The sequence below is a fragment of the Sycon ciliatum genome, chromosome 2 (assembly GCF_964019385.1).
Source record: "Sycon ciliatum chromosome 2, ocSycCili1.1, whole genome shotgun sequence".
NCBI lineage: Eukaryota > Metazoa > Porifera > Calcarea > Leucosolenida > Sycettidae > Sycon > Sycon ciliatum.
The window spans coordinates 6,165,078-6,178,808 of record NC_088644.1 but is presented as its reverse complement, the minus strand read 5'-3'; the positions used below and the strand labels follow the sequence as shown (position 1 = coordinate 6,178,808).

The following is a 13,731-nucleotide window of genomic DNA, read 5'->3' as shown; positions in this document are numbered from 1 at the left end:
GTGAATGTAGTAACTGTCTTCACCACGATACGTTCGTTCACGGTGTTGAAGGACGTCCTGCCGACCCATCATTTGAGTCACCTCATTTATCATTTTGAATGCCGACAGTGCGGTAGTCGGTATGTTGGCAGGACGCTTCAACACTTGTCCGAACGTATCAAACAACACGTCCCATTGTCCTTGTTGTCAAAAGCGGCCAGGGCAGGCAGGCCAAAGCGTGGGAGGCCGAGAAAACACCCGTTGCCTACTACTACGCCTGTCAGTATTACAACACAACCAGAAACGGATACAACACCGGACTCAACAGTAGCGCAACACACGAATCTGGTGTCACTCTTGACGACAACAACACGGCATGGGAGACCACCGGACGACCGTTCATTAACAAACCCGATGGCGGTAACGGAAAGATCACCAGGAGAACGAAATGAAAATGGAGGAAAAACGAATCTGAGGAGAAGCCAGAGACTAGCGGAGACACGACTGAGAAAAATGGAGAAGGCGGAACCAGTAGTGGCAGGTGAAAGTACGGGCGCAGCAGTGAACACGTCAAGGAGAAAGAAGCGATGGCATGAGGAGATGGAGATGGAGGATGATGATGGGGATGAACAGGATGGTCAGGAGGAAAGTAAGGGTGAGCAGGAACGGGAAGTGGAGGATGAGAGTGATACGGACGAGGAGGAGTTCGACATCGACAAGAGCAAGTCTGCCATCTACAAGCATTTGGTGTCCAGTCCGGATTGTCGTAAGTTGTTTGACGATTCCTGGTTTAGTGTTATTTGTCGCGCGCGTTTCTTTAAGCAGTTGCAGGTGTTGGAAGCTGTATATATTCGCACACGTGACCCTGTTCTATGCAAGCAAAAAGAAAATGTTGTAGCACTCACACTTTTTAAATAATACGCACTCACCAGTTTTTGTTCACACGCACTCACAGCTGCCACATTCATCTACTGCTACCATTCTCAGATACACTGCAAAGGTTCACACTACACGCGTTATGCATAACCGCTAGCTGTGCTGCATTCTCACGCTTCTTTTCATGTTACTCTAGCTATATAACTGGTTGTTTTAGTGATTCTTACTATGTGACGATGTTCCACTGATGATGGTCACACGAAAACGTTCTGGAATTGTTTCATTTTAATTGTTTATACATGATTATGAGTGCACAATTGATATTTTTCATTGCTATTTTAAAAGAATATTTGAATCAAAATTGAATTTGAACAATCGACGAGGAGGCAAGAATTCATTGAAAACACATAGACATCAATATACATCTTGTAAACTCGCTACAGCTCATCCAAACATACCCAGGGTTCTTGGTATGCAATACGCATGTATTAATAATTATTTATCTCACCTATGCATCATGTGTTTGGTCAGGGTCTCACGGGTGCAGTTCTTGCGGTAATAGTAAACCCTTCCGCGAAACTTCCGATAGCAGGCCGTGGTGGTGGAATTAAACACAAGCCAAGCGCCTTGTGTCTTTACTCGTGTGCTGAACATGTCTGGCTTGTTGATGACATGCATGTCGTTACACGAGCTGTAGCAAATATCATCTTGGTGAAAGATATCAACACCTACGTGCATAAACAGCGACAAATACACAGAGAGTAAATCCATCATACACTAAGCACATGTTGTCAAGAGCATCTTCACCACACTCAGGTGGATGACACAGAACAGCCATTTGGCAAGCACTGTGCAGCCATTAACTAAGGGTATATGGGCCAGGTAATTCTCTTCTTAGACAAGCAGGCATGTGCAAGCTACTTTCACGTAGCTTGCACATGCCTGCTTGGCTGAATTTGTTGCCACCAAATGTTTTGTCGCAGGGTCCGAATCTTCTCTAACAGCCACTGGCAAACCAAATACAGGCTATGGTGAAAAACAGGCGGTGGATAAGACATCACAACATCAATCATATCACCTACTTCATCAGTACCAGCAAGGGATCCTGCCACAACATGAGCGGCTAGACCAAGAAGAATGACAGCTCACTACAATTATGACATATTTCAACGGCAAGGGACGCAGCAGCCAAAGAAGATGTGAATGGAGTTTGCAAACGAAGGTGAGAGACATAGACGGGATGGATGTGGAGAAGGAGAGGCGGCAGAGAGAAAGTGCCGCTAACAGAGATTCTGGCAGTGAGTGGAGTGAGAGCGATTGTGAGAATGTGCGTCAAAGTGATTGTGGGTGGGTGTTCTGTGGAAGTAAGTCATCTTGTTTCTAATCCTGATTGTTACAAGGTGCATTCAAGTTTTTCCGTGCTGTGCGGTGCCTGTCATGATTACAAGTTGCAGCTTCAGGTGTCAGAAGCTGTGTGTCAATGCATCCATAGGCCAAATATGTGTGTTCAGAAGGACAGTATTATTCATTCAAAATCTCTCAAGTAGTAGCGTGATGTTTGCCGGGTCAGTAATGGCCACATGCTCTTGTTCACGCTGTAGCTTGCTGGTTGTACATGTACTGTGTTTGGCCTCATTCTATAGCGCAATTTGTTCACACACCAGGCGTTATAATAATGTTGGGCCTCAACTAGCGAAAACAGCCCTTAGGGTCAACATTTTCAAAATTCCTTTTGGTTAGAAATTTGTTGAAACACATCTACTGAAGGACCTTAGCCAAGAAAAAGTTCCATATTACGATTCAAAACGGGTGTATACACCAATATACAAGATGTGCTCCAAATTGGTGCAATGTTGTACATGTATTACGATGTAGGTGTACAATGAATATTCAGCATTCTAAGGTGGGTGGGCAGCTTGAATACCTTTGTATTAGTGCAGTAAGCAGCTATAATGACAAAGAATAGCTGATGAGTGCGGAGAAATGATCGACATATTCGCAGCTGCAGCCTGCGTGGAGTCGTTCCGCAATCTCGTCTTCCATTTCTTCCTCCACAGCTGAAGACAAGACGTCGCTGCCGTCACTAGCGTCAGACTCAGAATGTATCTCAGGTGATGACTCCTTATCTTCCGACTCTGACAAGTCATCGGCCACCTTGAGCCGCATCGCAGCAGGAGATGGCGGCTGCGATTCCGCCGCACTGTCGACATCGATGTCAGAAACAAAGAACGTCTCATCCTCACTCTGAACTTCAGCGGCTACTTCAGCATCCACTCCTTCCCGTCCGGCCTACTAACAACATGGAATGCTCTACCCTCTGCCATCCTGAACTCTCCCCCATCCAAGGCAGCGCTGCAACGCTTCAAAGTAGCAGTGTACAAGTACCTCCTCGAGCAAACTTGTGGGACTGCTGTCGACGTGTACACCACAGACTAGCATACTACCTGATGGCCTAACTCTTTCTCATTTCTTTCTTTTTTACCCCCCCCCCCCCCCTGGTGCACGTTGTGTGCAAGGATACCGAGACCTCTGGTCGGAGGAGTCCACAACGCCCCACCTACACAGCTGCGCCAGTGGATACTAGTAGTCAGCCCCAACTCATTAGTTGTTGTTTGCTCTGTCAACCCACAACTTCTGTGTTCTAGTCGTTTCTTCGTTCTTCCTGCATGCAACTTTGTTATCTTTCTTGTTCTTATTAATTTTTTGTCTCGGGCCGGGTTTGTGTTCTTTGTAGAATAAAAAGAAAAGAAAAAACACTCCCCATCAGGCTCGAGCTAGCTGTACACAATGACTACCGTGTGTGTTCTGCGAACAGCTCTGGCCGGGCGTCCGCAGCCATCGCAACACGATCGAGGAACACTCGAGTCGCGACTCGACACCACTTCTTCAAAATAAATTACTTCAAGCAAGGAGTTCAAGAAGAACTCGCAAACAGCGCGATCAAAAAAATCGTTGAACGTCACAAATCGACCTTTTTCTCGAAAAATTACGAAACCTCTGAGGGTCGTTTTCGCGGATTGCGGCTCATATTATTATTTCTTAGTTGTTCTTGACGCGTTGCTGAAGCTGTTAATTTCTCACTTTCGAAGTTCACTACTTCAGTACAATAGTCCCGTTGTCACATTGGTGTTCTCCATTGCAACGTTTCTTCCTCACGAGAGTTGTACGAAAACTAGTTTGAAGTGTTTTTGCATCTTTGTTACATGTATCGTCCACCAATTTCTGCCTTATCGAAGTCACATGTTCCTCTTTGTCTAGTACCCAGATCAATCGACAATATCTATCAAGATACTTACCATGTAGCATGTTTAAGTGGATGCTGCATTCTGGATGAGCAGTTGAGTTGTAATTATACATCGGTGAAACATAGGGCAGACAGAAGGGCCTGGTTGTTTTGTTCGCTGCCACTTTACTAGCATTAGGATATTGGTCAGGGTGGTCTAGGGGATTGAACTGAGGGAAACAATTCTCCCAGCTAGACACCAAGATGGCAGGACATTTTGTTGCCTGGCTGTTCTCATCCAGCAGTGCCTGGAAACAGGAAGCGAAGGAATAAAAGAAAAAGAAAAAAAGAGAACTGGAATGTCGCACGTGTAACTCTCACACAGCAATGGCCCAATCAAGTCATTCTTTATTAATACTCAAGAGTTCTGTGCTAAATTTCCATCACTATCATATTATTGGGCAATGATGCCGTTTGACTCATGGCCAGCAATCAAGGACATCTGAGAGTTGTAATTTTTTTACTCCTCCGAGGTGTGATTTTTGGCGTGCTGGGCCAAGGACAAGGAAGCCATCTGCAAAAAAACTGCAGAAAATGGTTGTTGTTTGATCCTTTGGTGTAATCTTTGTTTCTAGTCGAAGCTAGTTGCTGTTTGGAGCAGAAACGCTGAAATTGACTATTTTCTGCATGTACTCATACATGTACTCATGTACTCAGGCATGCAGTCTCACTCGTATTTTAGCTATTTTTCTGGAATGGATGCTGCTCTGCGCCCCTTGGTGAACATTTCCTGCGCTCGTGGAGCAGCTGAAAAGGACCACTGGTATGTCTGGTTCCTGGTTTGAAAGTGGAGAGTCGACTTTTGTGCCTTGAAAAAGGAGTAGAGAGCGATAAAGGTACGTCTGTGGCTGATTTTTGAGTGCTCCTCGTACATTTTTGATCGTGATAGAAATTCTCAGACGAAAGTCAGACCAAAGTCAGCGCGATGATGGTCGTACTGTTTTCTTGTGAATTTTTTAGTTGTTTCATCTCGTATCTATGTCAGTATCGTGATGGTGAAGTGGAGAGGGTGATTTTCTTCCTCTAGGCTTCGTTCGGCCGACTTTGCTTCGTCCTCGTTGAAAAGTGATCCTGAAAAAAAGGTCGATTCGCAAAATTATGTTGATTTTCAATGTACGAGATGACATGCGATTGCTGGCTATGTTGTACCGAATTGTCGAATACACACACACTGTTGTATACATTGCATGCATCATAGGAGTCATGTGTCATACCATGTTTCTCATGCTATTCATCCTTGCACACGCTAGACTAGACGTCTGCGTAGGCACAGCTTGCTGGTGTGCTGCATGCATTCATTGCTAGTTCCATACATAGTTCTTTGCCCTACTCACTGTGGCAGGAAGGTCGTCCCGTGCAGCCGCAATGATCAGGTGTGCTACGGAGGTTCAGTTCCGGCAAACATGCGTGCGGATTTGCATTTTGCTGCTTGGTTTTTGATGTATTTGTAGCTAGTTCAAGGAAAGAGCTTGCTGGTCCAGTTGTTGTTTGGTTTGGGTTTTGAGTTTAGTTTGCTCTTTGTTGTTACCTGCTTTGAACGATCGCCTTTTGTGGAATCGTTACGCTCCTTGTGGTACAATAATACAGTCTTCAGAAATATCGAATACATAAGGTTCCTTCGAGCCGGATCTAGTCGCGGTTCATTTTATAACCTCACGAGGATGGGTGAGTTGCGGCCTTCCGGACCGAGGCGTAGTGGAAGAAAGACTAAAGGCTGGCACTCGGCTCGATATGGGTTTGAGAGGTCAGATAAAGAGGAGCTCGAATTGAGTTTAGCGAAATTGAATAGGCGAGCGGAGGAACTAAAACTCCTGATCGCAGAGGAAACCGCTTCCATGGAAGCGCTACATGCAGCCGGGATCGCGCGTGGATTGAGTGAGCGTCATGGACGTACATCTACGACAGAGCCGAGTCCCGTGCCAGTAGCAGCGGCAGAAGAACGTGTGAGCACAGCGGCAGCAGAAGGCAAGAGCGCAGCAGCAGCGGCAGCAGAAGGCAAGAGTGCAGCAGCAGCGGCAGCAGAAGGCAAGAGCGCAGCAGCAGCGGCAGCAGAAGGCAAGAGCGCAGCAGCAGCGGCAGCAGAAGGCAAGAGCACGTCAGCGGCCGAATGAACCCGGCTGATCTACCAAGTCATGGAGTTGCGGCCTCGCACTTGCAGGATGACGGCAAGTAGTGGAGTGGCCCAGAGTTCTTGCAAGAGCGTCCGGAGCGATGGCCGAACAAAGACATCATAGTGCCCCAGGTTCTTCCGGCACTGCTTCAGCGGTCGCACCCGATGACTCTCACTAGCCAGATCCAGGCAGAGCAGACGACGTGCCGCCTGCACCCAGACAACGTCTCGTCCTGGAGCTATCTTCTGTGGGTCACAGCCTGGTGTAAACGGTTCCTTGATAACACCAGAGGCCGACCTCAGCAGTGTGACAGCAACGCAGGTGCTACCGTGCAATTATCTCTCAAGAGTGCTAAGGCTGTTTCGGTTCCCGAATTGACGGTCACAGAACTCCAAGGCGCCGAGCGGCTCTGGATAAGCTATGCGCAGAGGCAGTGCTACGGAGAGGTAGTGTCAACGCTGAAGGAGAAGAAGCTTCTTCCAGCCAGTGCACCGCTAACGAAGCTACAGCCGTTCCTGGACACTGACGGCCCACCGCTGTTCCGAGTTGGTGGACGGCTCCGGACTTCACACCACCTGTCTGACCAGTTCCGGTCCCCGGTGATACTGCCCGCCAATCATCGCGTCACTCAGCTAATTGTTGGGCATGAGGATGAACGCTGTCAACACGGAGCAGGCACAGACCATCTGCTCTCTAACCTGGCCGATCGGTATTGGATCATCAAGGGTCGCCAGGTCGTTAAATCCTACCGTCACCGCTGTGTCCGTTGCCAGAAGCTGTGGAGACGTGCCGCTGAGCCCAAGATGGGGAACTTCCCAAGCATCTGGACAAGCGGACCGTTACAGGCATTCGCTCACACTGGAGTAGACTACGCTGGGCCTTTCCTGGTCAAGATGGGACGCAGACGATCGCAAGAGAAGCACCATATAGCCGCGTTCTCATGCCTGCAGACCCGTGCGTGCCACCTGGAGGTAGTGCGTTCTCTGGATGTCGAGGGCATGGAGATGGCTTTGGCAAGGTTGTGCCATCGCCAAGGTCGACCAACACTGATCCTATCCGACAACGGCATTAACTTCGTTGCTACCGATTGTGAACTGCGGGAAGTGCTGAGGGATTTGGATCAAGCCAAAATCACAGCTGGGTTGGCGATGCAAGGCATCAGGTGGCAGTTTAATCCACCGCGATCACCGCCACCTCTGCCGCCGCCACGGAAACCTCCATGGCCGCTACCTCCTGTACCACCGCGGGGAAGAGCTCGGCCGCACTTCGGCGGATTATTTGAGAGGGTGGTCGGGGCCTTGAAAAAGGCACTCCAGTCAGTCCTGTACAAGGCTAGCCTGACCGACGAGGAGCTGCAAACTGGCGTGACACAGGCTGAGGGCATGCTCAACATGCGTCCACTAACCGTAATGTCTGCTGATACAGATGACCTGACGCCGCTCACACCACTTCACTTCGTCCTGGGTCATGTCAACGTCGCAACAGCTCTGGAGACGGCGGCGAACTCAGAGTCGACGCCAGTTCACCCATACCATCGCTGGAAAGTTATCCAGCAGCTCCTCAGAGATGTTTGGAAGCGGTGGCTAAGAGAAATGGTCTCTGCTATGAACATCATGACTGAGTGGCGCCGCCAATCGAGCACGGTCGAGATTGGAGACGTCTTCCTCGTCATGGACGATGCGTTGTCACGCTACAGATGGCCGCTAGGACTCGTGAAGGCCGCGTTCCCTGGCTAGGACAGCATTGTTTGCGTCGTGGACATCCAGGTCAACGGCAAGAAATATCGGCGTGGTGTTCGATACCTAGTGCCGCTCGATATCCCGACAACTGAAGCAGCCACTGCGGTATCTCAGTCGTCAGCCCTCGACTTGGATGAGTTGCAGTAAGACACTAATGGAACAGACGTAAGTTAGTAACACAGTACACTTTCGTCACCTCATTTTCTCGCTTCTTTCTAGAGCATTAGGCACTTATTCCTCTATGTGCTGTGTGCTACATACTAGTGTCTTCCTTTGGTGTAGTTTCACTCTCCCCTGGTTTGTTCAAGATGGGGGTATGTTGTATACATTGCATGCATCATAGGAGTCATGTGTCATATCATGTTCTCATGCTATTCATCCTTGCACACGCTAGACTAGCCGTCTGCGCAGGGACAGCTTGCTGGTGTGCTGCATGCATTCATTGCTAGTGCCATACATAGTTCTTTGCCCTACTTACTGTGGCGGGAAGGTCGTCCCGTGCAGCCGCAATGATCAGCTGCGCTACGGAGGTTCAGTTCCGGCAAACATGCGTGCGGATTTGCATTTTGCTGCTTGGTTTTTGATGTATTTGTAGTTAGTTCAAGAACAGAGCTTGCTGGTCCAGTTGTTGTTTGGTTTTGGTTTTGAGTTAAGTTTGCTCTTTGTTGTTACCTGCTTTGAACGATCGCCTTTTGTGGAATCGTTACGCTCCTTGTGGTACAATAATACAGTCTTCAGAAATATCGAATACACACACATTTAAGAAAACACTCATCAGAGAACACCCAGTGGACTTGGTTGTATCATTGCTGTGTTAGAGTTTTCTTTTTTGGCTCAGTCCACTGGACATAGATCACCACATGTACATGCAGCCTGAAGATTAAGACGTCCCAGTAGGCTAAGTCCTATCTGCACACAAAGTGCTCAATGGCCGAAAGGGCAGAGCTTCCTTGCAAGAAAGGTGGAAGAAAATTTGAAGGAACTCCAAGTTTCACGCTTGCGCTATCATCAGGAATATATGGATCTAGACGCCAGTGTAATTTAAAAACTTAAGTACACGTACCACACATGGACAGCACAGGAAGTAACTGTCCACCGGAATCGACAAACTGACTTTTCTCCTCAAATACCTCAACTTCTCTAGTCTATTTCATACATCTACTTCGTTTATTCCTTACTCTTTCCTTTCTTTCTTTTTCTTTTCTTTCTCTTGTCATGTAATCACTGTCACTCACATACAAAATACCGTCATAAAATATAAAACACAGGTTTTTGTCATCTTTTCCTATTTCTTGTTTTTCATTAGCTTCTGTCTTCAGCATTTGTTAGAACTAGACCTGGTCTAGTGAGAAGGCATTCTAACCGTTACTACATGTACCTGTAATTCTGGTGAAGTAAAATAAAGTAACAACAACAACAACAACAACAACAACAACAACAACAACAACAACAGCAACAGCAACAGCAACAGCAACAGCAACAGCAACAGCAACAGCAACAGCAACAGCAACAGCAACAGCAACAGCAACAGCAACAACAACAACAACAACAACAACAACAACAACAACAACAACAACAATCTCTTATTGGCGATGGTGCCATCGTGAGAATAAAGAATTCAAATTCAAACAACAACAACAACAACAACAACAACAACAACAACAACAACAACAACAACAACAACAAACAACTTTGAGCATGGCACAAGGCCAGAGGTTGAGAGCACTTGTAACCTTGTGATGCCGAGGCCATTGCTTACCTCTCCATTTCCTCTTTGCTGAAACTGATTTCAGCCATTTTAGGAAGTGACCAGTATTCAATTACTTCTTTTCCAGATGCTTTGTTAGGTTTACAGAATATATCAGCATGCGATGCAGCTGATCCCGATTTATCACGGTTAGGGTTTGAACGTCCATCTTCTTCGTGCTGCGACATACAGTGTGGCTCAATGAAATCCGATCGAGCAAGTCAAGGGTGCGCCAGGAACTATGCAGCCCTCGACCTGTCAACACTGGGCTGTGAAATGGCGCATTGCATTGCAAACTAGACTCCCATGATCGCATTGCATTACAAACTAGACTCCCATGATCGGATTGCATTGCAAACTAGACTCCCATGATCGGATTGCATTGCAAACTAGACTCTCATGATCGGATTGCATTACAAACTAGACTCCCATGATCGCATTGCATTACAAACTAGACTCCCATGATCGGATTGCATTGCAAACTAGACTCCCATGATCGGATTGCATTGCAAACTAGACTCCCATAATCGGATTGCATTACAAACTAGACTCCCATGATCGGATTGCATTGCAAACTAGACTCCCATGATTGGATTGCATTGCAAACTAGACTCCCATGATCGGATTGCATTGCAAACTAGACTCCCATGATCGGATTGCATTACAAACTAGACTCCCATGATCGCATTGCATTACAAACTAGACTCATGATCGGATTGCATTACAATTGAGCGGCGTTGTAGCCACGAAAGTACCCATACATGTAGGTAACTTCTCTAGGGTTTCCACCTATTTCGTTTCTAGATCCTGTAATATCAACATCATGATGTTGCCATGATATCGCTATACATGTAGTCCTGCCATGATGTCACTATAAAGTCACGATAAGTCCTTCAAGATCAGGAGCAGCGTCAAGCTAGAATTGGAATTACACAGCCACCTCTACCTTTGCCTGCTGCAGTGTGAGCTTGTCCTCGAACTCCATTGGGCATCTGTGGGTGTTATCCACTGTGTTGCCAGTGTAGTACAGAGATTCGTCGAAGGATGGACTGCCAGATGTTGGGTCAGCAGTCAACAAACCAGCGCCACCATCTTCGGCTGTATTGTTCACAATCGTGACTTGAGACATCTGAAGAAGAGACATAGAAATGAAATCGATTAACAGTTGAATGCCAGTTGAATGCCAATCAAGACGCGAGCTCGCATCTCTTGACGATGGCCATGAAGCCCGAAACATTGACATAGTACTGGATTTTTCGTGAACTAGGCACTGCAGACCAAGGTGTAGGTGAGTTGACTGCAAAACTGAACATAGACAGTTTATTGGGCTGTTGGTATGTAGCATATATCTTCCGCTGTTCGTGTACACCATAACGGAGTATAAAATACTCATTTTCTTACTTTTAAAAATGCCGCAGAAAAGTCTGAGGATAGTGCGCCTTCAATAAGCCTGTTGAAGTTGATCAGTATTCTTTGCCAAACAAATAGGGACGCGGCTTGCAACAGGAGAATCTAGCACTTACTTCCACTTGAAACAGGATACGGGCAAACTCAGTTGCCTTGAATGCACCTGCCAACTTCCCTGTGTTGTTTACAATGTTCACTGGGCCTCCTCTGAACTTCAGTGTAGCACATGACACAACTATACCAGTGCCGGTGCTAGATGATACCACACTACAAGGAAGATATAGACGGGAAAACAACACCTCAAATCATGTTTTGCTCTAGTCTCTGCTGGTACTGACGCATCATTGCCTACGAATCAATGCTGCACATCTGGCAGTTGAACATATGAAGTTGGCTACGAGGAACTAATTCTCCTGCAATTATGGTGTTCGTTATATCAGGGGTCAAATGTATACTCGAATACTGGGATGATGAAAGGTATTTGGGGTTGCTCAAAACCAGCGGCTATGGCCTGGCAACGGAGTCTCACGATTGCTTTGTGGTATTATGGGAAGACATGGGTATTTTATACTGAATGTTGTATTCAAGAGCCCCGAGCAGCAAGAACCTACGTGATGCAAAATTCTGTCCACAAACATGCATGGCTAGATCTCTCCTAATTTTTACTTAAAAAAATAGTCTTTAGCAGTGTGTCTGTGAGCTAAAGTGCCCTGACCTTTTGCCGCGGAATATTGCATCTACATTGCGAGCAAAAAATGCTCCATTGCCAAGATTGCCAGTGAAAGTGGTGTCCTCCATGAGGACTGATGTTTCTTTATGGCAGCGCCGCAAGTAGCCATCGGCCTCACTAGTGTTCAGACCTTGTTGCTCCCTGAAGTAAGTTTGGTAGTTGAAGGTAATTGACTCGCTGGCTGCATACACGTACACAGCGGAACCTGGGTTTACAGGAAACAGGACCGAATTCCTCAGGAACGTGTTGTTGTTGCTTGCCCAGAAGCAGTTCGTTGTAACGGTAACAATGGCAAAGTAGACCGCAACGGCACCACCCTGCTGTCGGGCCTTGTTGTCAGCAAATGTGTTGTTTTCAAACTTCACGTTGTTGAAATAGGAGTGGTCGAGTATGATCACGGATACAGCACCGCCCAAAAGGGCCGAGTTATTTCGGAACTCCGAGTTTGTAACATAGACCATGTTGTTCATGGTTATAGATCCATTCCGGCAATGCGGATTGTTCTGTATATGATGCGTGTTGAACTGGAGCATAAGAGGCGAGTCCCGCGGGTGCATGTTGTTCACAAATAAACACTGATCGATGATAACTGTGCGATGTCTTGCCTCACAGTCAAAGAAGATCGTCAGCGCACTCCCCTTGGTGCGGTCTGTTGACACCAAATACGGCCGATCCATGACAAAGCGCCGGCCCAGGTTGCGGAAGGTGCAGTCGTACACTACGAGTGCCATATTCCACCGACTGCTGCCACTGCTGCCGCTGTCTGCGCAGTTCTCGCTGGACTCTGCTCCGCACACGGAGTGGGCTTTTTCCTTGGCATACGCCCGGCAAATTACCGGCTCACCAGCTGCCCACTGTCGGAATGTGTCCGTGTCAGAAATAATGCCAGCGGTTGTGGTAGACGAGATGACTGCATTGAACACAGGCTTGATCCAGGAATTGACAATACTTGCACCGTCAGGTATGACTGGTCGAGCCTCTCCGGCCATCAACTCAAACACACAATGTGTGAAGAACACATCGGACGAGAAAGTCACAGACGTCACATGCTTAAGCATATTCATGGACTCTGCTTTGATGGAGAACTTACATCGGTCAACGTGGAACAGACGAGCCTTTTGAATGACAAGATAAACGATCGTTGAGACAAACTCAAGGCCACTGAGGCGCACTGCTGATGCTTTCGAAAACTTCAGGGGCACTGGCTTTGAGGATGCTGTAGTAAGTCGAATTGTGGGACATAATGTGCGGTTCGCAGGTCTGATAGTAACGCGACTGATATTAAATTTAAAGGCACGCTCCGCCTTTTCAAGTACGCGTACATGAAGAGGTACCGAGCAATTCACATCTCCCTTCAGCAGAATTGTGATCCAGGCGTGAGTGAGACAGTCATTGTCAGCAGTTGCCCTTTTCCACTTAGTGGCAGAATGGAGGGCAGCAAACAAAGTTGGACACGGCTCTAACTCATCCTCTCCACATGGCAGCTTTGTGGAAGATTCATCCGCTTGCGGGTCACCGACCACTTGAACGAAAAACCATTTCTCGCACGTATGTAGATGAGTTCCGTGTATTTCCTCCTCTCCGCACTGTTCAACGCTACCCAAGGCGATGCTCGAACAAAACACAGCGATGCAGCCTGCCACTGTCAGTGTCAGCCGGTAATCTAACATCGCGTCTACACAAAAATTCAGATGCAATGCAAACTCACTCCACCACCCACCTCGTAACAATGAAGAGAAACACAAAAACGTCTTCGGGACCTCCGAGCGGAGGACGGTTGAACGTTTCTTCCTTCTGCAACTGCAAGCGATCAGCTGGGAAGACGCTTTCTTGTAATCAATTATTTACTGCATGATTGA

At 47.2% G+C, this 13,731-nt stretch overlaps 1 protein-coding gene across 1 annotated transcript in view; it reads right to left on the bottom strand.

Moving 5' to 3' along the window:
* The window catches only part of LOC135808417 (uncharacterized), a 36,678-nt gene extending 22,947 nt beyond the window's left edge, over positions 1-13,731 (bottom strand). The window contains exons 1-5 of the mRNA XM_065321604.1: positions 11,858-13,731; positions 11,259-11,409; positions 10,682-10,864; positions 4,152-4,386; positions 1,364-1,583 (exon numbers count right to left, since the gene is read on the bottom strand). Coding sequence (XP_065177676.1) covers positions 1,364-1,583; positions 4,152-4,386; positions 10,682-10,864; positions 11,259-11,409; positions 11,858-13,542 — 2,474 coding nt within the window. The 5' untranslated portion in view covers positions 13,543-13,731. The remainder of the gene's footprint in view (positions 1-1,363; positions 1,584-4,151; positions 4,387-10,681; positions 10,865-11,258; positions 11,410-11,857) is intronic.